We start from the raw sequence: 27,169 nt of genomic DNA on the forward strand, positions 1-27,169 counted from the left end.
CTGGCAAGCACAGCTGAGTTGGAGGAGGGACCCCGTCTGTCCCCAGTGTCCCTCCTGGCAAAGCTGGCGTGAGCCGTTTGTGGCGGTGCACGAGCTCAGGACCTCTGCAAAGGACCCTGGTGAGTTCCCCTGCCCCGGCTCGCCCGAGGGGTCCGTGCCATCTGAACCCAGCTGCTGCGTGGAAAACCCCTGGCTGTGCCATGGGACTAAGTGAAATACTGTTTCCCAGCTTAAGGGACAGATTTGTTATGTATACAATGAATTACCAGCTCTTTCACTGCAATAACTGTTCACACATTGTTTCTCTGCCTCTTTTCACTGCTTTTTATGATTCATGCTGTTTGGTTGCCCAGTTGACATTTCCAAAATGAGGTTTTCAAGGCCCAGCCTCTCCCCCCTCCCCTCTCCCCTTTTTGTTTGCCTGGTTTATGAGCCTGAGAGAAGTGTTTCCAATCACGATAATATCTTCATGTTTTGTTGACAAAAGGTCAACCTAGAAATAAGCCAAACTGGTTTTAGGAAAAATATTTGCTTATTTAGTAAGGGGATGTGTGTTGGAGATCAAATTTATGAGGGTGAAATTGAGTCTGGTTATTTAAAGGATTCTGAAATAAGAGCTTCCCACCCACTCACAAGGGGAAGAACAAGACTTATAAATTGCTTTAGGCTGAAGGGAATGTAGAAATAAACGTAAGTTTCTATGCAAAAGGTAATAGGATCCAAAGCAAGAACTAAACCCAGAGTTTAAGAGACAACAGCCTGTTCACTCCCTCACGTACAGCGCTCATTTCACACTATCACTCCTTACAGAAGAAAGCTCATCATTTTCCCCAATATCGGACCCTCCAGTTCCACACAACCATCCTCATCTGTTGGCCAAACATTTACTCAGATTCACAAAAGAAAGATCCAGTAGCTTAGTTGGTCACGGAAATCTGTTTTGTAGCACGCTTTCTCTAGTTTGACTTTAAATTATAGCTGGAAGTCAGATTTTGCAAACCCTTTCGTGAGAATGGCCCCTGCCAGGAACCCTACTCCATTCAGGACGAACGATCTCTTCACTGAAATTTGCACGAGTAACACTGCTGAACAAGCGTGTCTGGAGGATCACGTCCAAAACATCTTCCCTCTTTTCGCTGAAAAGACTAGCCAACAGCGCAACAGGTTAAGTCACCCTTTTCCATACAGACTACGAAGAGGGAGTCTACCACATACATACATATATGTATCTTGAAATATTAAAAAAAATCTATATGTCCATGTGTGTGTATATATATATATTTCATTCCCAGAAAGCCAGTCCAACCTAGGTCAGACTGCTCAGGCCCTTGTCCAGGTGAGTGCTGAGCCCCTCCAGGTGTGAAGAATTTTTCCTAATATTCAGTTAGAATTTTTGTTCCTGCAGCTCTGTCCTACCCCTCGGCACCTCTGAGGACAGTCTGACATATACGTGTATATACACACACATATATACATATAAGCATACGCACACCCACACCCACGGTTTCTTATGCTTCTTCCTCTGTGCATCCAAGAGATAACAAGCTAAGCAGAGCCTTGGTCTGTCTCAGTGCAGCTATTCCTGTTTCCAGTAAACTCCGAGCAGCTGCAGAGAGGATCTAGCATTTTCTTCCTTCTCCCACTGTCACACAGCTCCAGTTCTGTTGTATTATTTAGACACATGCCCCCCTCATGCCTTGGGACATGACGTTTCTTTCCTCTTGAAATGTGATTACAAAATACAAATTGGAGCAAGAACTGTAGTTAAAAAAACCTCTTCTAATGAAGTCCTGTTGACACTGGATGCTTGTTAAAAAACACAACAGACTATTAAGCAAGTCTTTACAGCTAGTAGAGACAAAGATAAGTCATTATTAAAAGAGTTTAACTGGTTTGGGTTAACCCTACAGTCATGACACATTTCAGCAAATTCCAGAGGGGAGGCAGGATACAACAATGAAATCTGATTTTTTGTAGATGTTATATTGCTTTTAAACAAGATAACAGTATTGTTTGTAGATACTTTACATCTCTCTCCGTATATAGCCACCACAGGCCAGCTCTACAGGACTGGAGAAGAGCTGTCGTAAAATGCTGCTGGATACAGGACTTTCTTGGGTGCAGCTGCGTATATCTTCGGCTTACAGCCATAATAAGAAGGAAGCCCAATTATCTCCCGGCATAGAGGTAAAAATGAGGAAGCTGCTTGGTTGTGAAGCAATCCTTTTGCTGGGGAAGCCGCTCCAGATTTCATAGTCGTTCTGTCCCTGAACACACCATAGCTGCTGTGATCTAGCCTGTGAAGGGGTGATTAGAGAGAAATATATGGCCAGTGTTCACAGGCACAGAATCTATTTCTGATAGAGTATAAAAGAGATTAAACTACCTGTACCTGTGGTCTACCCAGCCAATTCTCTCCCTAATGGATGATAGAGGCTTTTTTCATTCATGCTTTTCTCATTTTATAAGATGAAAGCAATCATACGGTCAGAGCTGTAACCTCTAACCATTGATCCGTACTCTAAAAAGAGCACATCTTCACATTTGTCTTTGGGGAACAACCTGGGCCTAATCTGAGACAGGATTTTAATTACCCAAGTGCCACAACATAAATAAAATTTTATCTCCTGCCCATTTGCTATCTCTCAGCAGCCCATCCAAATATCTAGAAAGCTTTTCTGTAGTCATTTCAAGCATAGCTTGAATTCTGCCTTTTCCGAAGCAAGAGAGATCCTGTCATTCTCCCCTCTCTTCCTCCCTCCCCAAACACCAACCCCATCTTCAGGGGGAGGAGACACTTGATGGCACCTTTCCATCCTGGCAAACAAAGCTCTTCACAAAAGTCCTAGACCTAGTACCAGCATCCTTCAGAGAGATCAAGGTTTCACTCATTGAGTACAGCTGCATTTCTGTGGAATTAGCCACATTTTACTGCTGGGTGCATTGGGCAGCAAGAGGTAAATGCCACAGGAAAGTCAGAGATTGGGAGTGAGTCAGGATGCAATCTCAGTAGTTGATTCTGCTTGAGCCTGGGCCTAAACTGTTTAAGACTTGTCTATGTGTCTTGGGCAGCAGAAGAGAATCTGCAGAGCATGAGCTCTTCACAGCATGTCTCCTTGTCTGACTGCTTCACAAGAGCAGATGACAGTTCTCAGGCAAATCTGCTGATTTGGAGAAAGAAAATGGTTTCATCTGCTTTGCAGCGAGACACCTGAGAAGCCAAGAGAGCTGTTTCAGGAGGAAGCACAGAGAAGGTCTGTGTACTTACAGCCGTGCTTTCAACACTGGAAAACAAGTCGTCTTTCCACCACGGAGCCCATTATAATTACCCTGGCATGTAAGAGCAATTAGGATGTTACTGCCTCACTGTTATGGAGCAGTCTGAATTGCTGTTTCTTGAAGAGGTGTAATGGGAGTGGGGTAGTTATTTATGGTTGGGGAATAAGGAGATGAACGAGTAAGTTATGGGATGCCACATCAATATTCCTCTGGCTTTTTGCAAAGAAATGTCATCCCACCCGATCACGAGCTGATGGTTCTGCCATTTCCCCCAGAAGAAATTTATGAGAGCAAATCTCAGACCTCTGGGTTTAGGCAGAGATATTGCCCACTTTGTTCCGTACTGGATGGACTCCTAAAAAAGGGTCCCAAAGAAAAGGGGCAGCTGGGATACAGGCACCCAGCAAAAAAATATTTGGTTCAGGTTCCACTGGGACTGGAGGCCCCACTCAAAACTTTGAAATACAGATTGAGATTCAGTTTGTGCTTGCCGAGGGAGAAAATCGTGGTTCAGGCTGGTTTCTGGTCAAGTTCAACTCCCAGCAAAATGACTTGTGCAACTCAGGAGGGGGATAAAATTAAGAAGGGGAGGTTTTGGGGCACAGGTAAGGTGGAGGTGGGCTTGAGGATGAAGATGAACAAAGGAAGAGGCTCAGCACAATGTGGTTCTGCCCTACGGGGAACGATGACGCTTGAACTGGATTCAATGTACAGGAGAAGCAATGGCAGAGCAGAGGAGCACCAGCCGCAGCAAAACAGACCCAACCAAGTCTGATGTGAGAAAAGATACAGGATCAAATTAAATCAGGAAAAGCTATTGTCAAGGGATGGCTTCAAAAGGTGTCTGCTAGTCCCTGGCTTCTGCATAAAAAGAAAATAATTGATTGCCAAACAGAAGAAAATGTAAGAAGCCGCTGGGTAAATCTTTCCCTTTTGGAACTGCCCTTTTGGAGCAGACTCTCCTCTACTTGCATTACATATGCCAGCTCTTAAAAATTTCCGTATGTATGAAGGTTTTTGCAGTTCACATGAGCATCAATTTTTGTCAGAGTCCATGTGTTGCATTTAAACCAAAGTACTGGACACATTGCATACTGACCAGATGGCCAAGACTTCAGCAAGTATACCTTTATATACAGGGACATAAACATGATCCCTACGAAAGGGAGGCTCGGTGCCTTTGCCTGGAGTCTGGGGGAGCTGGTGAACCTTCTACAGTGCATCCAAGCCCCCTCATCACTTGGGCCAGCACAGGTGAGTTTTGATCTGCTGTTCCACAAGCCTGATCTCAATTAGACTTCCCTTGAGCAATCACCTGTGAGTGGATTCATATCATATGCTATTCTTAGCCTGCATATCTCATTTCTAGGTGTTACAAGAAACTGGATTTGAAACAGGTACTCAGCATAGACAGGCGAGTCACTCGAAATGCCCTAAGACTGCAGTTTGAGCACACTGCGTCCAGCGAAAGCATAAACTTGAGTTTCAAGTGGTTTAACAGGTCAAAGCAGAGAAACAAAGCAATATATTCATGGTCGAAAGTGTGCAAACACCTGCATATACATCCACACAGCTGCACAATCAACAAACACTTCCACAATTTAAAAGCATAATTAAGAAAATTGGCCTGATACGTAGACCTTTCCTTTAACTTAAAGAGCATTTTTCACATCTTACCTGACATTCACTTTGAAAATAAAACTGAGAGCTCCTAAGACAGCACTTCATTTTCAGAATGTAAAAAATAAACCTAACACCACACCCCCTCCGTATCATATCTACAGCTATGCCGAGTGTGTATGTGTAATTCTGTGCTCAGAACAGCAGAATGTGTTGCTATACAGGTATCAAAATATATATATTACTTTAGCATAGAACTGCAAAACAAAATATCTTGCAGCCAGCTGCCCAAATATTAGGTGCTCATGGGCCTTAGGGCATTAATGCTTCATAAATTTAAGGGTATTTATTAGGTGAATACAGAACTGGAAGTTTTGTAGCAGTGGAAAGTTAAGTATGATAATGAGGTAAACACATGTTGCAAAAGAAAATACCAACTAATGGTGTGGTCTGTGCAGGAAAGAGCAGCTTTAAACAATCACTCCTTGAGTGCTGGAGCAAGGTCTGCGAGCTGGCTACAGGATGGTCTTCGTGATAATGGCATCGCTCTGCGTCCTGTAGCTTTTTACAGGGCTGTAAACCCAGTTCGACAAGTAGGTAACCAAATAGGTGTTATGCTCCTTTGAGTGCTTCGAAGGACCTTATGAAGGCTCCTTCCCATTGCAAGAAGTGGAGTGTTACGTGTTGCTTCAGTTTTCTTTAGATAAGCAAGAGGAAGCGTTCTTCAGAGGACCAGCCCCACAGATAAAGCTGGGATTCCCTCTTTGCGGTGGGAGAAGCCAGGTACGGTGAGGTCGGTGCATCATGAGCTCCATCTGGAGGTTGTTTGCTCTCAGCTGTGGTTTTGAAAGAAGTGGAGAGAAAATGCAACAGTGCTGGGTCAAAATCACCAAGCCCCAGGGGCATCTGGAAAAAAAATGACCTTGCAAACCAGAAGAGCTGACTGGTGTGGAGGTGTCACGCAGAGAATGGTGGGTGGTGGGGTGAGGTCCATCTGCCCATGGTGGTGGGGGATCTTACAGCTATGCCTGAGATGCAGCTGTTGCTTTACAGTTTCTTATCCATTGGTCAATGCAGCAAAGAAGAGGCAGAAAACGCAGCAAGCAGCCAAGATTGTCCTGTTACAGCGGGAACAGCTGCCCTCCCAAGTCCCCAGGGTGTATATTTGAAAGTCTGTCTTTACCCCCGCCCTCAAATATAAGGGGCGGGGGGGGTACTGGAGGGGCTGTCAGGCCAACCTGTGGCTTCCACAGAGTGGACACAGCAGTGGGAATGGCCATTCCAGAGGTTCAGGGCTAGGCAGTATGAAGGAAAAACCAGGTTTGTTAATTTGGATGAGGTATTGCTGCATGAAGCTCACAAAGCGCTTGCTTGGGGTGTAGAGCAATTTTCTGATGCCTTATGCCAGATGTTCAATCCTGGTGATTTTGCTCAGCTCTGTCTCAAAGCTATCTGCTCGCACAGCTTCAACTAGAGTCTGCCACTGTTAATTTAAGCACTACAAATTCAGAAAAAAGTTTCAGACTGGGTCAGTACACTCACATCAAGTCAGAGCGAGCTGAGATGTGGTCAGACTTTCTGCCCATCTACTCTTACAGTAAAAACTAGGACCCTGCAGCCTGTCTCCATGCTAACATTGCAGACAAAAAGTGGTGCTGTATGATTGAGTTAAAACCCACCAGTGATGGTTATCTCTGTTTTGCTGGAGGTCTCACAGCGCTTACAGTAGCAAGGGATCTGACTGATGCAGAACTGTTGAGCAGAGAGAGAGCTCCACGAAAAACCAGAGTAGTTTGTGCACAGGAGGGTTGTGCTGGGCAGGATCCCCTTGTTTGAGGACCTGCTGTGTGTTAATATACTCATCATCCTCCTATCCAAATGGAAAAAATTGCTGGGAGATTCTTAAGCCAAGCAACAGTCCTAGATACCCCAAGATCTCTTCCATGCTCTGACACAGCAAACATCATTAGGGTGTTAGGGAGGCCAGGAAAGATATTTGGGGTGAGAAAACTTTGTGAGCTTTGTCATACACGCTATAATCACACCCATAGCTGTAAATATTATTGCTGGCTCTGTTTGCTGTGTGACTGTGCACTTAACACTGCCGCGAGGAGAAGGTGCCCCAGCTGCAGACTGCTGCACGGGTCTGGGGAACCCAGATTGTTTGGCTCTCATTTTACTTGAAAAAGTGCAAGATCTATGTGGAAAAGCATCTCAAATGTAGAGGCTGGAAGCACGGTCTGTGCCTTGAACAGCCCTGTAACATAAGCCAGCAGCAGCGCTCCATGCCTGTGATCAAATGATCAAAACCCCAGATGCAGGGCAGGGCTCTCTGCTATGAGATGGGAGGCATGCAGGAAACTGGGCACACAGCCCAAATTACATTTTTGCCATGGCGTTAGTGCCAGATGCCCTGTGGGATGAAGGAGTGGAAAGGAAAAGCAAAGGAGAATGGGAGCTTAAGGGGACATACGGACTTCAGTCAGCTGCTTAATGACACAAAAGTTTCAGGGCTACGCTTCTCTAACTCCAAGGGCTATGATGGCTGCTCAGTTCTCGGCCAGCTTCTGGAAGAAAAAATATGGGTGTGTAATTAATCATCCAGGGTGCTAAACTGATGTGCAACTACAGTTTTCATTTTCATAGACTCTAAATTTTTTTATCCATGAAACTAAGCAGTCTTCCCTAAGTGCTGAGTATCACGGGCTGCAAAAGTTATTTCCTCCATTTTTTCAACACTGCTGAAGATCAAAGTTACGTAGGCCCTCTTCCACAATGGGATTATGACAGGGTGTACAACATGGTGCTTAAGGAAAAAAAAGCAATTCTTGACATGTACACAGGCCATCAGGAGATCTTTGACTTGCATTAAGAACTGAGTTATTATTGCCAGCATGATGTAAACATTTTGAGGGAGGCCTGCAGATCATACAGAAATAAGATTATAGTGATGGCACGTCACACAGTGGATGAAAGAGTGATGAAAAGGTGAAGGTTTATCGCCGCATAGATCCCTTTCTGTACAACATGGTGGCCTCTACTTGCATGTCCACATACTGGTTTATGGCTATCTTTGGAGGAAAAAGAGATATTTGACCAATGACATATATACCTGGCCAAAAAGGAAAATATTCAAACCTGTCACGTGTTACACAGCTTTCAGTATCAAGTGGGAACCTACTTCTGGGATGGCTAAGTGATCATTGATGGGATGACAACAACTTTCAGATATAATGGGTACTTTTTCCATGGTTGTATTGAATGCTACCATGAAAATGACTGAAACCATCTGGTGCGGACCACCTTTGAGTTCATATTACACAATACAACAAAAGATGGACCACCTAAAGAGAGCAGGTTTTACCATCAGATCTGTATGGGAGCACAAGTGAGCTGCTACGAAAAGAAACAGATGGGGAGCTCATGGTCTTAGCCAGGACCAAACTGCCTAGTCCCTCATCCCCAGAGATGTACTTTTTGGCAGCAGGACAACTACAATTTGTCTGTACCACAAAGCAGCCCCCGATGAAAAGATATATCGCTATGATTTTGCTAGCATCTATCCTTTCATCAACAAAACTAAAAAATACCCTCTTGGGAACCCAGTTCTTTTTCTTTGAGAATTTTGACACGCCGACTGCCTGCTTTGGGATGGTCAAAGTGTGTACCCACCTCATGCGCTCTTTTTCCCGGTGCTTCTCACAAGCATAAATGGCAAAGTATTGTTACCCTTGTGCTGCACTTTGTCTGAAACCTGCCAGGCCCCTTGCACCCACAGCCGCGAGCACAAGTCCCTTGTCCCCTGGTGCACCCTCAAACTGAACAAGGCTCTGGAGAAAGGCTACTGACTCTGTGAAACCTATGAGGTCTGGCATTTTGAATGGAGGGGCAACAGCCTTTCCTCGGATTACCTAAAGATATGCCTCCGCCAGAAGGAGGAAGCCTCAGGCTGCCCAGCCTGGTGTGCAGATGCTGACAAAAAAGATCTAAATATGTTGAAGATTACAGGCAGAAAGAAGATGCTGTTTTGCAGCTTGAGCATGTTAAGTAAAACTCGACAAAATGCCAGCTGCCAAACTGTTTTACATTCTCTGTGGGGTGAAACTGGAATGAACTCCATTCCTCCAACACTAGCACTGCGAGAACCAGGAGTTGTATGGTTATCCCTTCTCCCCAGCTTCTGATGCACCCTCCTGAGATTTATCCATGAGGATGTGGCCACTGTCTGGTGGAAGCACACCAAAGGAGTGCAACATTAGCATTTCTACAGCTTTCCTCGCCACTGTACGCTTCTGCCTAGAGCTTTACAATCCCTCAGGTGCCCTGCCTGACCCTTGCCTTTGGCACAACACAGACTCTGGGACAACTGTGAGTCACCCAGGGGACCAGACCCCCCCAGTCGGTGACTATTTAGGTGAGCTGACTTACTGATCACCATGTTACTGAGTTGGGGTCTTCAGGTCCCAAATCCTACAACTCCTTGCAGTTTGGAGGAAAGCACTGCTTAAAAGTCAAAGGTTTGACTCCAAGTGCAACTAACAGAAAAAGATCTATTTTTCTCTGAGGGCCCAGGGGCACTGCGCAGGGACAGGCAGGCCTGGCAGTGCCCCCAGGGCCCAGGTAGCCCCTTGGTGGCCTCCCTGAAGGTATGCATAGCCCTGGGGCACACTCCAGCAGGCTTACAGCCCCCTGCCCTCTTTAACTCCCCCTACACCCCAAACAGGGCTTGATCTGCACCCTCAGAAAGTGGGGCCATGAACCTGCCCTTCGCTTTTGTTTAATTACTTCCATTCACATTTAAACTTCTGCTATTCATTTCATTACCTCTTATTAAAAAGTGTTCATCCAGTTTACACCCACACTTTCATGGTTGTATATTTAAATTATAAAATTTCTCAATATATAGCATATACAAACTAAATAGGCACATATATAAATACATATAGGAAGTGGATCCACAAATAAGTAGTACAAATATTTATAAATATTTGTATCCTCCTTCAGATATATATATTTATATAGGAGACAGAAAAGCCTATATTGTTATACTTGAGGACTTCCTGGCCCAGAGGAAATAGGCAGCCAATCAGAGAGTGCTCTGAGATCACGTGAGTAGAACTGTCTCAGCAATAAAATGGCAAGCAGCCAATCACAGAGCAGTATGAAAAGAGGTGGGGCCTAGCCTTGTGCTATGAGGTGGCTGCCATTGCTGTAGTGGGAGGGGGCTTCCTGCACTGATGTGCCATGGGGTACGGGGAAAAGGCTTAGGTCTTCCCAATAAATGTCTGCAGCACTAACTGTCACCTCTTTATAAAGCTGCCTGTTCGCTCTTTGAACCTTACTTTACTCATAGCTTTAACAACCTTTGATGGCAAAGAATTTCATAGCCTAACTATATAGACATTCAAAACTATAGTCGGGATAAATTAAGAGCAGGCTTGCCTTAAATTGCATTAAGATGGCGCTTTGCTCGTGTGTTGTAACAGGAGAAGAATAGGTTTCATTATAAGCTTTTCCACGATATCCTTCCACCGTTTCTTCTGTTACCCTCTGATTCAAGATAAGCAGTGCCAGCCTCTTCAGTTCTTTGGCATTTCTACACCTTTGTAACAGTTCACGCTCACCATTTCCAATACCAAGTATTCCAGCAACTGCACAAGGGAGGAGTGAAAAGAGTTTTCTTTTTAACACAGAAGTTTTTTTCCACAGGAAAGGAAAAAGCCTCCTCAAGTTTTAGGTTGTGTTTACCATGACAGTATTTTCAAACAGCAGGCACAGAAGCAAACCAGTAGTGTTTCTCACTTTAATTGCATAAAACCAACATGAATAAACTTTATCAAGCCTGTAAGTATAGAGAGACTTTTTTTTTTTAAGGCTTTTTGTATATTTTTATTTACAAAAGGAAAAATAAGCCTACAGTTTTAAGCCAAATAAAAAGGACAAGGCTAAAAGTGGAAGAAGAGACAGAAGAATGTGTGGGCTTTTACTTTTAAAAAGGTATCTGGAAGACAAACAGAGGACACACAGAGAGAGCTAACAGCCAGAGTGGCTGCTGATGCCCTTGAATTTGGGACAGCATCTGAAAAACCAACTCTTTTATCCCTCACTTAACGTGTGGTGAAAGAGTCCAAAATAGAGCAGTCCTTCAAACCTCAGATGTACTGCAGGATGCCTGAAGCTTAGTAGCCATATTTTTCATTGAGATGAGTCTTGCCATCACCACTTTGACCTAAACGGACAAAAAGGAAGAGTTGTGTTATTTTTTTCCCTCCTCATCCAAGATAAATTTGTACCCAAGTGTGAAATAGTCTCTAGGCAGCATCAGTCAGACAAGCACAAAGAGTATAAGTCAGACTGGATATTACAATTCAAATAGTCTTTTGATTTATACTTGCAATTCCTCTTAACCTTACTAATAGTGTCAAGATTACATCATATATTCCTGGTTTTGTGGGGTTTTTTTTGTTTGTTTGTTTGTTTTTTGTTGTTGGTCATTTTTTTTTCCTGGTGTCTTCATTATGCCAGCTTAGACAGAAGGTAGGTCTGATTACTAGCAGGCAGAAACAGAAAAAGGAGGTCCCTATAACGGACAGAGCTCGCTTGGCTATCCCACATCAGGCCTCTGAGTTACTGAATCAGGTATTTTGTTCCAGTGGATTCATATGCCAGAGAAGTGCAGTCTTTTCATTGAAGGATGATTCACCAGATTATAATTTTCTTCAGTGAAATTTATTCTCATTTTTCTTATTCCCTTCGGAGCCTATCTGTATTATAAGCCTGCAACAGCCTTATAAAAATTATAGCAATGAATCTACCAAATGAAAGCTAAGCTTTGAGCTTACTATGAAAACCTCAGTGCAAGAAAATGAATTTTCCATTTCATAGAGACTGAAAATTCATTACCCTGTTTAAGAATAACCTCACTTAGCTAAAACCACCCTGGAACTAAAGTAAAAAATTTGTTCAACTTTAACATATATTGGATGCATGCATTGATGATTCAGTGCCTTCACCAAAGCGCTACCAAGGCTTCTCTCCAAAACACAGGGCCCAAAGTTTGTGTTCCAATAATTCTTCCAAAAATCTGCAAAGAAGATTTTCAGATTTCACAGACTTCTATGAAAACTGAGAATACCAAGATTACCAGAGCATTTATCCCTAGTGAAAGTTTCAGCTTGTCTTTCAACTAGATCATCGTATCACTACGTGTGAATGGAGTTAGCTCTCTCAGGTGTCACAAAACTGAAAAACAAACTTCAGGTGTATCTGTCCATTGAGATGAAGCTACTACAGATACGGTCTGATTCCACTGCAAGACTTGCACAGCCATACAACAAATAGGGGGCATAACATGCCAGAAAAATCAGGTAAAGTATTCCTGTATTACTTTTTTCTTCAAGAAGTTACAAGGACACTCTGACTACTTATTAGGTAGATTCTTGAGTTATAAGACTAAAAACAGTAAGGAAATGGTTGATAACCTGCAGGAGGAATCCATATGCAGTAGTCCGGGTCATCATCTGGGTACTGTGAGGAAAAAAAAGGTTGTTGGACCTGCAAAACAAGAAAACATTTCTAAGATGCTGCACCCCTCCAGCAATGTGTCAAAGCCACTAAAACTCTCATTAATTCAGAGAGAAATACTGAAAGGTGAGGTTTATTTCTACAAGAGTCAGGGATGAAAACAATAATACAGAGGACAGAAGTAGTATCAAACCCTCAAATAGATCCAGTTTGTTCCCAGTAGTCACAGAATAACAGAAATGCTAGTTAGATGGGACCTCTAGAAATCATCCAGTCCAATCTCCCCATCAAAACAGGACCATTGCCAACTGTCCACTTCTGGACAGTTTAATCTTGTCATCCTAATGTTTGGTAGTGTCATTTGACACAGAATTTCTTTATGCAGGGAAAAGCTTTAGAGTAGGGTTTTCAAGAAGTGCTTTACTGATTTCAATGCACAATCCCACTGAAAACTTCAGGCTTAAGGTGACTTTCAGACTGAAGTATATAAAAAGTTCAGCTGTTATATAAGGGTAAATTAGTTTGTCAAAAGAAAAGAAAACCCATTTTTTTCACATCTCGCTGGCAACACTGAAATATTTAAAGCAAACTGAGCAATGTCTTTGTGTTCCTAGATTTTTAAGTTTTGCCACATCAGCATCATTTTCTCAACAATTTTTGTTTTCAACAACTGCAGGTAGCTATCAAAAAAAATTCGTACAACTGTAAAGTGCAAGACTTAAGAGCTCAAAATGTAGCCAAGTTACTCAGTGCTGATTTGCATTACTCTGTAATATCATGACACAGTCTTAAGTTATGCAGTTGAAGCAATTTTCATTCCCTCAAAAAACTTTCCTTTGCCAAATTAACCTCTAAAACAGTTCTTTTGGAAGACTAATGTTTTCCAAAACATTAGACTGCAGAGTTGAAGAGTTTTTAAATATGGTTTGTGAACAGTCACTTGAAAATTGTTTTTCCGGTTTGACATGATTCAAAGTTATTCCACAAATATTAAAAGAGGAAAAAAAACCCCAAAGCTGACTTCTGGTTGATATTTTCCATGCAAGATTTGAGCCCAAAGGCAGAGACAGCATGTGGAAAAAGTGATTTGTGACGGGAGACAGAATACAGCTAAGCCATCTGGTATTTGGAGAATGCTCAGTGTTACAGTGAACTCTGTGCTGATGAGAGGTGCTGACTTGACTGCCTCAGCATGAGAAGCTGCCTAGTTCTCCCATATTCGTATGGTAAATGGTATAACTTGGGCTTTAACCATATAAATTTACTCTTGCGTTCTTTAGCAACACGCTTTATAGGCCAGCAACAAAGGACAATTCTAAAGGCTATGCCTACCCAATCCTTGGGTCATTTGCCAGGACTAACAAGGCGGCAGTTAGCACACAGAAGCTGCAGGGAGTTAAGTTTCTTTAAGTGGCGCAGGGCTAAAATTAGATGGCCACCACAAAGAAATTGTCATAATGGTCAGAACTCATGGGCCAGCAAGCATGGTAATCTTCTTTGATGGCAGTCAGCAGAAGGGTGGGATGCAGTCTAAAGGGAAGAATCTCACAATAATCATTAGGCTAAGAGCACGTTGTCACACAAGTTCCTTCCCAGTTCCAGGAAGGCAACAATTGCCTTTGTCCCAAAATGTGCAAGGCTCATATACTTTATGTTTTAATACAAATCTTATGCACAGGAGGAACATTGTCTGGCATATCTACTCAAATGTAGTAAAAATCGGGTTGCAAAAGACAATAATCTCTTAGACTTCTCTCTTTCCACATCTACAGGGAAGGATGAGGTTTGGTACTGGCAATACAGACTAGCTACAATTTTAGTCCAGCATGTTGTGTCAACCAATACATGCTTCTCAAGCTACTCTCCAAGGAGAGTTTTGCAATACTGTTCCTAAAGCCCAGAGAGCACCTATGTTCTATAACACTTGTGATACAGGAGAAGCAGACATAGGCTAACTGCCAAGTGAAAAGGTGAAAAAATAAATTTGTGATTGAATTGAGAACCTCTATCATGCTGGAAATGCTGTGCCTTACCTTCTATTTGGAGACACCAAAATCTGTGTCCAATGGCAGCGTGTGATTCTACGTTTGGGTCTTAGTCAGCAGAAAAGCACCACTATCACCAAGTCACACGCAATCAAATTGTTACTATTTCGCTAATAAAAAGCCTACTAAATTATCCGTTGGAACTCTTAAGCTACAGGAGTCATGGTATCATAACTGACCTTGCTTGAGTCACTGATTTTCTTAACTTTCTCAGATGTCTCTTCCGGTTCCTTACATACTGCCTCAGATGCTGACAAGAAAGAAGATTTGTTTTATGAGACATCATGAATGACCAATTCTATCAGAAATAAGAAAGTTCACATAGAAATGGATACATCTAAAAGGAAATCCAAGACAGCTCACTGCAACAAAATTCATGCTTGAGACTGCTGAACATATTTTTGTTTTTCATAGATTAACTTATGTTTAATACACTGTCAATCACCTACCTGAATACAGTTTAATAAGGTTTAATTTGGGATTATGTAACACACTTTCAGTTAATGGCAGATGTTTAATTTCTCAAAAGATATTCTCAACCTGTAATCACTGCAGTGACTGATTTGGAAGTAAACAATAGGAAATGCACAGGACCAACATGTGGTTTTTTTGTTTGTTTGTTTTCTTTGTTTGTTTTAAAAGTAATTTCACAGTAACATAGACAAGAGGAAGACAGAAAGACAGAAGTATGCCTGTTTTTTCTGCCCCTTAATCTGTGAAATATTGAGACTCTTGTGGATTAAGTCTATGGATGAGATAAAGAGGACAGGATTACATATTCCTAAGAGTCTGAATTATGAAAAAATAGAAAATTTATACAGATCTCCTCCAAATATTCAGCACACCAAACACAGTCTTCATTTTGAGGATCTAATTTTGGTTTCAGTGTGTTCATTTAGAGGGGTCATCTGGGTCATTAACAGACTATCAGTTAACATTATGTAGTATTTGTCACTTAACAGAAGGCAAGTTCTGTCCTTCTGTAGTGTTAAGAGCTGCTGCAAGAAAATAAGGGGGGAAAAAGCATTATGTTTATGCACCTAAATTAATTTTTCTTGCTCTTCTCATGCTAATTCTTTTTTTTTTTTTAAAAAAAAAAGGATGTCAGAGCAGTTAATGACTATGGAAAGCAAGAAGAACTGAAATGTACTTGAAGTGACCTGTCTTCACCATACACTTACCGCTTCCCCAAGCAAAACTCAATCCTTCATTTGAATTCTAGATTCTTACTTTAGGCTGTAGATTAGGCTTACTTTCCTTCTACTGACAGAAGACTACAATAGCTCCTTTAGAGAGTTTCTAAATCCACATGCTACTGTACAATATATTCTACGTTGTACTGCTTACCTTGAGATTTCTCTTGTGAGGGTCCCATCTGAGATTTATTCCTTAGTATCTTTGGCTCAGGCAGAAAATGAACCCCTGGAAAAAAAAAAAACACAAACCCACCAAAAAACCCCAGTGAGCTAGGTAAGCACTCTGCAGTAACTCTGATGAGTACAGCGCTAGCATCCCTGAGACAAAGTACAAAAGGGAACTCTTAGCTCCATCTGTCTCAGGAAGAAGTCTTCTCTTAAAGTCCTCCAAACTCTTTCATCCACCAAGTCCATCACAATGCAATATTAAAGATAAACTGGTGACCATTTAAAACATACTTTTCAAGAACAATGTGTCCAGCATTAAGGCAAGAAGTTAGAATTAGGTTTCTGTCATCAAACACATCATTTACTGAGAAACATCAGTACTGAGTTTTCAAATGCATCAAGCTGAAATAGAAAAGGATGGACTGGAGATAAACCATGCAGATGCAAGGAAGATACCCCTCCGTTACCACTTTTAAAATTATTTTTCCTACTTACAAAGTGATCTGCAGCTTTACACAGACATTTGTTTTCTTATTAAGTCACTCTCCCTGCCAACAATATATTGTATTTTTTAATCACATGGACACTCAACTCAATCAAATGAAAGCAGGGCTTATCAAAATAGGCCCTTTCTTGAGTCCAGGACATTTTCACCAAAAGGTATGAAAAACTGACTGCCAAGCAGAGTTTCAGTCAGAACCACGTGAAACTCATCTGTTGGCACACAGACTCTAGACTCATGGCAAAAATCTATGGAAAAGAAATCTGCTGGAGAACCTGTGACTCAAACCTTAGGAGATTCACATAGCTCTGAAAAATTCAGCAGTAACAGACTCAGCTTCATTACTGGAAAAATCAAAACCAATGGTTTACCATCCTGAAGGGATTCTAGATTCTTGTTATTGCAAGAAGAACCATCAGCGGCATTAGTTTCTTTTCCTGTTTCTTCCTCTGTTGTCATTTTCATTTCCATGTTTGATGCTTTGCTGTTTATTGCATCTAATTCTTGCTCCTCCTCCATTTCTTCCTCTTCTTCCTCTTCCTCCTCCTCCTCTGGTCCATCATCTTTCATTTTTAACAAGCTTTCAGGGATGTCTGGACGCTTAACAGGCAACTTCTGCAGGAGAAAGACTTGTGCATCAGTGCTAATATAATATGGACGTAGATGTCATAGATACTCGTTACAGGAGAAAGCATACATATTACTGTCATAGAGACAGCTGGGAAGGAAACACTCTCAGGACTAAGAATAGTTGGGTTTTAAGGAAAAGTTATTAGTAGAGATGGAAGATGAAAAAATATGTCCAGTCCATAGATAACGAGTGCAGTATTTTCATAAGAGGGACACTGGAAACTGAATCAATCTTGGATATGATCTTGGCTAAAAGATCAAGAAAAGCAGAAGAAAGTAAAGGACCAGCTGCTGAGGATCAGCAGTGCCCCAGGAAACTGCCTGTACAAGGGCACAGAATGGCAACTCCTGGCAGCAAACAGTGTCCAACAGCCATTGCTTGCTGCCCTGCGCACCTTCCACTGCTGCAGGCTTGCGCCTCGATGCTGTTTTCATACATGTGAGAAGACATGGCTGCCACCTACAGTCTCCATAGCCTGAGAAGGTGTCTGAGAAATACACTGACTCACACTACTTATGAGTCCAACTTACCCCTAGGTTTCCAGTTTTCAGCTTGAATTTGCTCCCCCCTTTCATTGCACCAAAGAGAGGCAGGGTAATCTTTTTAGGCTTGCTCTCTGCTTCCAGACTGTAACTCCCACTCCTAATAAAAATTAGATACAAAGGAAAACAGTGTACAAAGTATCAAACAAGTCTTATATTTACAAATGCAAAAAATCTGCAAATTAGAAGTAGATATATAAAAATCCTTTTATTTCTCTCTCACTTGGAGCAGTCAAGGAGAAAACTGCAGGTCATGACTCCTGTGTCCTACATACATGCTGTAGAATTCAAACACTTGCCATACAGGAAGAAAAAAAATAAAAGTAAAAAAACCCCACTCTATCAGACTCCCTCAAATTCAATTGCACATGCGTACTTACATATGTATATATAGAATCATAGAATCATTATGGTTGGAAGAGACCTCAAAGATCATCAAGTCCAACCGTACACCTGATGCCACCCTGTCCACTAAACCATGTCTTGAAGTGCCACATCTAGACGTTTTTTGAACGTCTCCAGGGACGATGACTCCACCACCTCCCTAGGGAGCCTGTTCCAATGCCTAACGACTCTAACAGTGAAGAAGTTCTTTCTGATGTCCAGCCTGAACCTCCCCTGGCGCAACTTGAGACCATTTCCATATGTGTGTATATATAAAAACACACTTGGAAGCCAACCCTCAATTTAAGTAAATTAAGTAATTAAACCTCTAATCAAGCTGCCACTAGCAAATGATGAACACAGCACATGCCCGCTTGAATTGCAGCAGTGTGGCTAAGCAGGATACACTTGACTTCCAGGTACCTCTCACAGAGTGAAAGTGATTTTCATGTTGCACATAACAACTGTAAAATTATTCAGCTCCTTTTGGATGCAGGTTGGGAAAAAAAAAAATTAACTAAGCTGACACCAGGCTTCCAATCCCTTCCCCCTCATCCCCCCTGCATGGGCTTATCCTACTCCACTGTTGTAGTGCATCTACCTCAACCATAGATGCAGCAATGGCCAAAAGGCACAGCAGCTCTTTAAAGAGATGAGCCGGGTAGTCTGGAAGGCCATCCTGCTTTTGTGTTTCAAAAGCTGGCTACTTATTGGGCTTGCACAACTGCCCATTGACAATGGATGGTAAGAGCAATCATTTTACACTTCAGCCAAGACTTACTGGGGCTTCAGCTCAGGCAGTTCTGCAGGCTTGACAAGCTTTATTAATCCTTTCAGTCTCTGTTGCTCTTTCTTCAGTTCAAACGATCGCAAGTGAAGCTTCTTTCGTGCCACGCTGTCTAAGGTGCATCCTGATTTTATTTCGGTCATGAATTCATCCAAGGAATCTTGAGCTGCTGGCTGGGACTGGACTAGGCAAGATAAAGGGAGGATATATATTTTTACGGTTGAGGATATGAAAGTTGTACTCATCGAGTCCTACCTTTAGAGGACAAGGTATGTACAAGCAACTATCCTCTCTGCAACTTTCTATTGAATGGTGAAATAATGAAGGTTGTTAGCCCTGAAAGATGAAAGTATTTCTCCTAACAAAAGCTGTACGCTAAGCCTTAATCCACTCACATAACAAAAACTCTCTTAAAATTGAGTGTTTCTTTATGAGTAAGTGTCTCTATTCTAGGTTGTTCATCTCACTTCAATATCTTCTATCCATAAAAAAGTGGCATACAGGTTCTTTTTGTAGTCACAGACTAAAATAAACACAGCTACAGAGTCCCACACCACTGCATGGGGAATCTCATTTTGGCTTTCCTGGAACGTTTATGTTCTAACACTTGCAAAGCTTGAAATGAATCAATACATGATGCTGCCTCCTACCCCTGGATGACTGAGTGCGTACAAGAATAGTTTCATATGTTAGGCAAATCACTCAAAATTTCCCTTTGTTTTGACTGGATTTTCTAACAGGCAAACACTGCTCTGTACTTGAAAAAGAGTAATGACAGTCTTTCTACTGCACTTGATTTCAAATATTAATGATTCTATGCATATTTGACTAATTAAAATAAAATTCAGGAGGAAAAACTAAAGCTCTAATGAGTAAGAAAAATAAATACAGAATTCTAACGCATGAATTTCCAAAAAACAAACAAAAAAAACCCAGGAAAACTAATTTCTTGGGCTTGAACAATGATTCAGAAAGTTTTTATATTGTGTTCAAAAATAACTTGGAGGCAAAGAAAAATGTTGTTGCTAGAATTTGAACAAGCCCTTTGACAGACAGTCTTCTGCCTGTTAATATTATATGAGAATGGCAAATCTGTTATTTATTTGCTGCATTATAAGCATATATGTATATATGCACAAGAATAATTATGACCAATGAGTTATTTTCAGTTCAGCTTGAGCTAATTAAGTAGCACTTGAAATTTTAAATGTGTACGAATAAAAGAATATGTTATTGTTAAGAGTACATTTTCAAGTAGTCTTACATGACTTAAATATTTAAGTCTAGTAAGACTCCTGTTTACAAATGGACTCAATTGAAAAAGATATTGCTTATCTAGAGCAAAACAGTTTACAATTTGCAAATATATGAAAGCCACGACAGTAACTGTTCAAAGATAGGCAGAATTAAAAGGCTCCAAAAGATAAGAAACAGTTGTAGCATCCACCTCCATGCAAATATAAATGATGACAAAATATGTCATAAAAGAAATTCAGATAGAAATACTCTTCCTTTTCCTCTTAACTATTTGTACGAGCTGAGACAAAAATCATCAATGAAAAGGTACTGATAACAAAGAGTCTGAAACTCCTAGCAAGCAGGAGCTTAGCAGAATGATTATTTGATTTAAAGACCAAATTTCAAAGATAAGGTTTAGTGTATAGACAAGTAATTCAGACCAATTAAAGGTACAGTTCCACAGCTCAATTCTTTAGCTGCAGAACAGTATAAGAGTGCTTTAGTCAGTGAGTGATCTTCAGCAACTCAGATTACCCTTCTTGCAAATAGGATTCTCTGCTTGATTCTCCCAACAGCACCTAGGATCAGGTAGTTCCGCTTACAGGGTTACTGTTAGCATGCGGTATCTGTTGCAGCAGTTTTCTATGCTATTGAAGTAAAACTTGACATTGCTAGGAGGTGAGTCAATCACAGCTATTATACTTTATATTCCAGGGAAAAAAAGCTATAGGGCTATTTACTGGACCATCAATTTATTGGTAATTTTCTTCCGAACAGGCAACTGAAGATGAGACTGAATTGCTCTATGTACTTGATTTTCATTCAGCTGCATCAGTGAACAAGAGATACCAAGTCAGTCCATCAGTAGTTAGTTCTGAAGAACTCTAGAGAACAATTTGTGAACTTCTACTGTGATCTTAGACCACTTAATTCCTCCAAGTGCTTGGTAAGAGGTGTTGCAATTTAGCCTGTCATTCACTCATTGGTCTCTCTATACTCTTGCCCTTAGGCTACAAATAATCGTTTAGAGCAAGCAAAAGTGTGTTAAGATTTCAGAACTGTATGTAATGCAACAGCTTTGCCAGACAGCTCAAGACAGTGGTAAGAATCACCCATGATGAATATGCATGCTCCTGGCTTATATTTGTACTCAATATCTGTGATTAACCTGAGGCATCCAAAGAAATCAGAGAAAACACAAGTACCTAGAACACACACACACAAAGCACCTGACGATGCAATATTTGCTATGTTTTATCCTGGCCTAGTTCTAGGGGATTTCCATCCAATACTGAATTACACTGTATTGCAACGAGTGCTGAGACTGCAATTTTTCCAAGGCTCTAAACTAGCTGTGTAACCAGTTACAATTTACCAAACCATGGTAATGTATATCAGAATTATATGCTGTTTGTAGAAGTCTATAAATGAACTGACTTCTTCCTCCTCCCACGCTCTACTACAATATGATTTAACAGTCTTGTTGAGAAACAGTATCAGCAGAAACAAAGGCATCATAACATATGAAAGCTTGGAATTACATGTCTCAGACAATATAAAGCATTTGTTTCTCCTGCTAGTCAATTGTTAACTACTTAACATGTATATAGTATATAGTCATGTATAGTGTACATGCTGTATACTATGCTATTCAGTATAGTCATGCTGAAAACAATTCCTTCAAACACACTGAGCTGACCCATCAGTTAGAATGCTCAGTGGAACAGTAAGGTTTTCTGAACAGTGATCTGGTATAATCAATCACCAACAAAACTGTTGATACAAATGAGTTTCAGCGTGGGGCTGAATTACTAGAGAGAAACATACCCGTATAATGCACAAAAGACAGCCCAGCTGTCAGACTGCTGCCAGGCTTTCTGCACAGAAATTCTTCTGACAAACTCACATTGCAACCCTTATTAATGCCAACTCTGTTAAAAAACTTTTTGTATGAAGAACCAGCCTAAACACATTTCTTTCATGCCTTCCTTTTATTCTACAAGACATCAGCAGTTAGAGAAAGCAAAATGCAGCTATTTGTATAGCAAGCTTTTAAATCTAACTCAATACCAAATACAGTCCCCACTTTGGAAAGGCTCTGCCTTTGTACACAAAGGCATAATCCTAGAACCTGAACAGCACCCTCATAAGCTAGCAAGTTCACTGAACATAGAAGCTAAATGTCAACTGCTTTGACTCCACATTTCTCTTTTCTCACCTTGCGTTTTTAAGGTGCATTTGCAATGACAAAAGTGAAATAAAACCTACTCTGTCTCTTCTGTCAGTTGTTTGCTCTTCTCTTATAAATGGTTTTGGAGGGAGTAGAAAAAACTGTTCCTCAAATTGGGTCAGTTTCACTAATATGGGCAGATAAACAGTGATAATGCTTACCCCTCTTAAGCTCCAAGAGCTTGTACACACCTCCTTACCTTAACTTAGACGTTGCAGATATCCATAAGATACATCTTCATCTCTACTGTTCTTTATGGAAAGCACTATGATCAAATAAACTTCATGCCTTACCTTTCCCTGAAGCTTTCAGCTTCTCTGTTATCTCAGAAAGCTCATTTTCAGCTTCATTTAGCTTTGTGACCTATGAAGGAACAACACACTTAAGAGATCTTTTTATCTTCTTAAAATCCCCTTAAGAGTTACTCAAATATCCTACCAAATTACCTCAATTTTTCTACTTCTGATCTTTGTTCCTAAACAACTTATCAGTCCTTTCACATACTGTTCAAATAATTTTGTTTCTGAAACACTAAAATACTTATAATGCTTCTGCAGCAATGCTATACCACCCCTGCGATCCTCCAACCCTCCCTATCCCTGCTCCCCCACGTGCTATTGCCTGTGTAGGACTTTTAGCTGTCATACCCCTGTCAGTCTAGGCTGCTTATTCTTTGAAGCAGAATGAGGTCTTGCTTTGGGATGTGCACTTGAAAGCTTGCAATTATTTTAAATAGTTTTAAACCATCAGAAAAAGTAACACGTTCTGGTGCTTCATTCATCCACTGTTGTGATCCATTAAGTAGAAGGCAATACTACACAGGCAAAAGCAAGGTAGCACACTTCCACTTTACCAAAGTAAGCAATTTTTTCAGCTATTTACAGATATTGTCCATAAAGCAAAAAAACACAACCCACCAAATAAAAACTATTCAGAGTTGCAAAGTTCTCTTGCCTGTCGTAGTTTATGACAAATTAAGTCTTGTACACAGTGACAGAACTCAAGGACTGAGCCCTGTTCTCCAGAGAAGGGAGAACACAAGCAGCTGCAGACTACTTTTTTTGCAGATAGACTTGGTCTTAAGTCATGACACTTCTTGGCAACAGGGTATTTCATTCTCTTTGGCCAGTCATCCTCTTTGCTTAAGGTGGCAGATGTGTGCCAGTTAGTACCAGTCACAATGTTCGTTTCTGTGATGTGGATACTAGGTACTAAATTGGAGTAACAGTCACTTTTTGTTGTTGTTAAAAAAGTCTAAGGTTTCTTCTATTCCCATTTTTTCCCCTCTCAAAATCTTAGAAACCCTCTCATTCTACAGTCATCAAATCTAGTCTGATTTTATTCTAAATCAGCCAATTAATATCTAAAGGTCTGAAATGATACTAAGAGTTCAGGCTAACAAAAAGATCAGGAAATATTTTTGATTTTCCTTCTTAGTAATAATGCATGCATGAGAGAATAAGCCTGGCATGTCATAATGATTCTTCTTACCAGGGAGTCATAAGTCTCTGGTTTTTCTTCTATTTTACCAGCTTTTTTCATTCTGCTCAGTCGCTTCTTTTCTACAGCACCAGTTCGATCAAGGAAGGTGTCATCATCGCTGTCATAAAAATCCTCATCTTCCCAGTTCTTCGATTTCCTTTTTCGGGATACTGGGAAAGGTAAGGGAGAGGGCAAGAAACAAAATGATTTACATACCACTGAGCAATAAAACAAATTCAAGATAGCAATCTCAAATCCCTGGTTTAGGGCTTTTAGAATGATCACAGCATTGGAGTGGTTATTCACCTGCTTCTTGCCTCAGTACTCCCCGAGCATCGAGTAGCCTGCAAGCTTCCAGTGCACACTGTATCATTGCTTCCTTCTTCTTTCCTGAATGGAGAACCTCTGCCACCAGCTGCTTCCCTGATGCATCATCCACAGGCAACCTGTTCAGTTTGAAGGATCAGAGGACAGCTCCAATAAAAACAGCTGTTCATGGATGCTACTCAGATATTGTATTTATCGTGTCGTATTGTTCTTTCCGTTTCACTCTAGTACTTTTTGTGGGTTAAGTATTTTTACTTTTCTTTTCATATGGTATTAATCAAAACACAAGCATGGATTTCCTAAAGCTTCCAAGTAATTTTTTATTTCACTAGTCCAAGCAATAATTCTTCCTATATTCATTCCACTGGGAATACAAGAATTCAAAAGGTTAAACATCAATACCTGAATCATTTTAAGCACCGGTATCTTGCATCTATGTAACACCAGTAACAAATATTTTACGCTGTACTGAAGCAAAGGTTTCTGAAGTAGTACAATCATTGAAATGTTGTACCTATCCATTTAAGATCTATCCTGTTGACTTAATTTCCACCTCATCTTCTCCTGTCTAATAAAAAAATGATGTTAGTGGTCTCTTGCAGGAACTCATCTGCCTTATACCATAAGAGAAAAAAAACTGCCTTAGACCATAAAAGAACTGAAATTGGGTACACAGTAAAATTACTTTTTTTCTCATCAGGAATTAAAAGACGTCATTCTCCCAGTTTCTTCTCTTGTATTTCCATTTCATGTATTTCTCAAAACAAGGGGAACTGAAAGAATCTAGACTCTTGCTTTTCTGATTTTCATCTCTAAGGAACACCAAACGCTGCCAGACCAGAAAGCAACACAGACACTGAACTAGGCACTGATCCTTGATCTTCTGTCTCGGTATCAGGGCTTAGGTCTAATTCCAGCTGGCCTCCTGGCCAAGTGTAACAAGATAATTCCTTCAGTTGTTGTTTGTGAATTCAGTGAAGCCAGCTTCCCTGTACAAAAGTGAATGGAGATATACATACTTGATCCTGCATAGCCAGCTATTGTGGCCACGATCATCATATTCATATACTAACTCTTCTCCTACAGAGGAAAAGAAAGTTGATATAGTTACCAAAACTGAAATAAGCAGGAATAATCTTTAGAGCAGAGAGGAATGTCATGGTTAAACAAAAGAGATAAAATGCCCTTGTTACATATCAAAGGACTGAATTTGCCTTTTTTTTTTAAAGCCATGGGATCTTCAGTTGATATTATGCTCATTTGGTTATTTTTCACAATCAAGGCTTTTTCAGATCAAAAATCTGGAAGTGGCCTGTTCAGGAATATGTAGTTCAAAGAAAAAACAATCTTACATCTGTACGTATTAAAGTAAATGACACTAAAGTAACGACAGTTTGCAATCTGGATTCACAGATATTGTTTATCTTGAAGATTAATTTTTCACTTCAGCAAATAAGTGAGTCATCTCTAAGTTTTGCTAGCAACCATCAACAGTTTAAATTAATTCATTATTGCCTTCTGTCTTTTTATATTTTCCAATTCTATCTCACAATCATAGCAATTTCCAAACAGAACAGCCTGGAATTTGATAGTTTTGCATTTCTCAGCATAGCTTCAAAACATGGGCGTGGTTTGAATGTCACTCCAGAGGAATACAAGGTGCTCTTCGCAACTCTCAGTTAAGAAATTAGTAACTAAGTCTCAGATCTACAATGGTGAGATAAGTTTTAATAAAACAAAAACCAGCATTCCCCAACTTGACCAAACAAAAAAACCTTACCCACAATGTAACAGAAAAGTTTAGCTCCCACACCTTAATTCCCAAAGGAAAATATGAGCACAAATGTCACACATTGCTAAACAGAAAAAATTAAATTTAATTAAAAAAAAAGGTAAAAAAAAAAGTACCTTCTCTGTCAAAAAAGCCCTGTAAAGCCTTCCTAGGATCTTTCATATAGAAGGCATCTTGTACATCCTGAAAATCAATAGCAATAGGGTTTTCTTCAACCTCATCCTCTTCGGCATCCTCCCCTAGAAAACATACAAAGTGCAAAAAAATACAGTGAAACGTTAGAGAGAGAACACCACTGTATTTAAACTTTTGTTACTTCAAAAGAAGCAACTTTTGAAGTAACATCATCCTACATCATCCTAAAATTATTTCCCTTAACTTGAATATTATTTCTGCATCCAATCAAAAAAACCACCCTGCTTCTTTTTTGCTATTAGTTATTCCATTAGAAGATACAGTTGGGCAGATGAATGTCACTGTGTCACAGGAAGAAAACACACAGCATTAACCTAAACTCCTAGTTTCACAGCCTTTTATAAGCGTAGGCAAATTACCTTCTCCTTGATTTTAAAAGGAGCTCTAGCATACTTCTCACTAGATATAAGCTTGCCTTGTCACAGTACTCTTCATTTTAAAAGGAAAAGGATTCATTTGTACTCAACAACTTCCACTGGATCAGGACATTTGGCATCCAGCTGGAATTTCAACTCTAGTATTCACTGAAAATTGGCTTAAAGACCTTCCAAGGTGTATCAGCTGATTTATGCATCATCACTTACTCATTCCCCACGAGCAGCTCATATCACTGTTCTGACTCCTCTCGCTTCTTCTCTCCTCTTTTTCATCTTCCTCATCAGAGTCCTCTCCCAACATGGTCTTTTCTAATTTTGCTTGCTGCTGCTTACGCAGTGCCTTCAGCTGTGTCACAGTTAGTTCTGACTCAGACTCCTGGTCCTCTTCAGGTCCCTACATCACAAACAGTAACTTTACAGCAGTGTTTTTTAAAAGAAAAAAAAAAAGTATTTTCAACACACGTGCAGATTATGTACAATAACATAAACAAATCATTATAGTGCTTTTCAAAAAGTAGAATGATTAGATTATTTGTTATGGTTTGCATTCCCAAATATATTAGTTTTAATATCCTTTCTAAAGAGGGGAAAAAGAGAAACAAGCATTACTGTGTACCTGTAGGGAGATCAGTCTCAAATATAACTGTATTTTAAAGGCAGAACACAAAAATATTTTTTAGCAGTGCCACATGGAAGAGTTTGAGCAACAAGCAAGTAAAACCTCTGAAGTGCATGTAGGGCGCTAACAAAAGCTCCCCTTGAGCACAAAGAAATATTAGCTCTTTACTTTCCTCATGCATCATACTGCCAGAGAGATTTTCCTGATACATCACACTGACACAGAGAAAT

General features: G+C 40.5%; 1 protein-coding gene across 1 annotated transcript; it reads right to left on the minus strand.

Annotated features, from left to right (window-relative positions):
* Window positions 1-10,759: 10,759 nt before the first annotated feature.
* SLC4A1AP (solute carrier family 4 (anion exchanger), member 1, adaptor protein) lies at window positions 10,760-26,732 on the minus strand (the record flags this gene model as incomplete). Its single annotated transcript, XM_009705158.1, is given in 13 exon segments — window positions 10,760-11,128; window positions 12,381-12,453; window positions 14,648-14,718; window positions 15,816-15,890; window positions 16,706-16,949; window positions 17,496-17,604; window positions 18,673-18,862; window positions 22,441-22,510; window positions 23,639-23,799; window positions 23,936-24,075; window positions 24,976-25,036; window positions 25,865-25,987; window positions 26,528-26,732. Coding segments are annotated over 13 exon segments (1,572 nt in total), but the record flags the coding sequence as incomplete, so codon positions are not given.
* Window positions 26,733-27,169: the final 437 nt, after the last annotated feature.

The sequence above is a fragment of the Cariama cristata genome, unplaced genomic scaffold (assembly GCF_000690535.1).
Source record: "Cariama cristata isolate BGI_N322 unplaced genomic scaffold, ASM69053v1 scaffold7548, whole genome shotgun sequence".
NCBI lineage: Eukaryota > Metazoa > Chordata > Aves > Cariamiformes > Cariamidae > Cariama > Cariama cristata.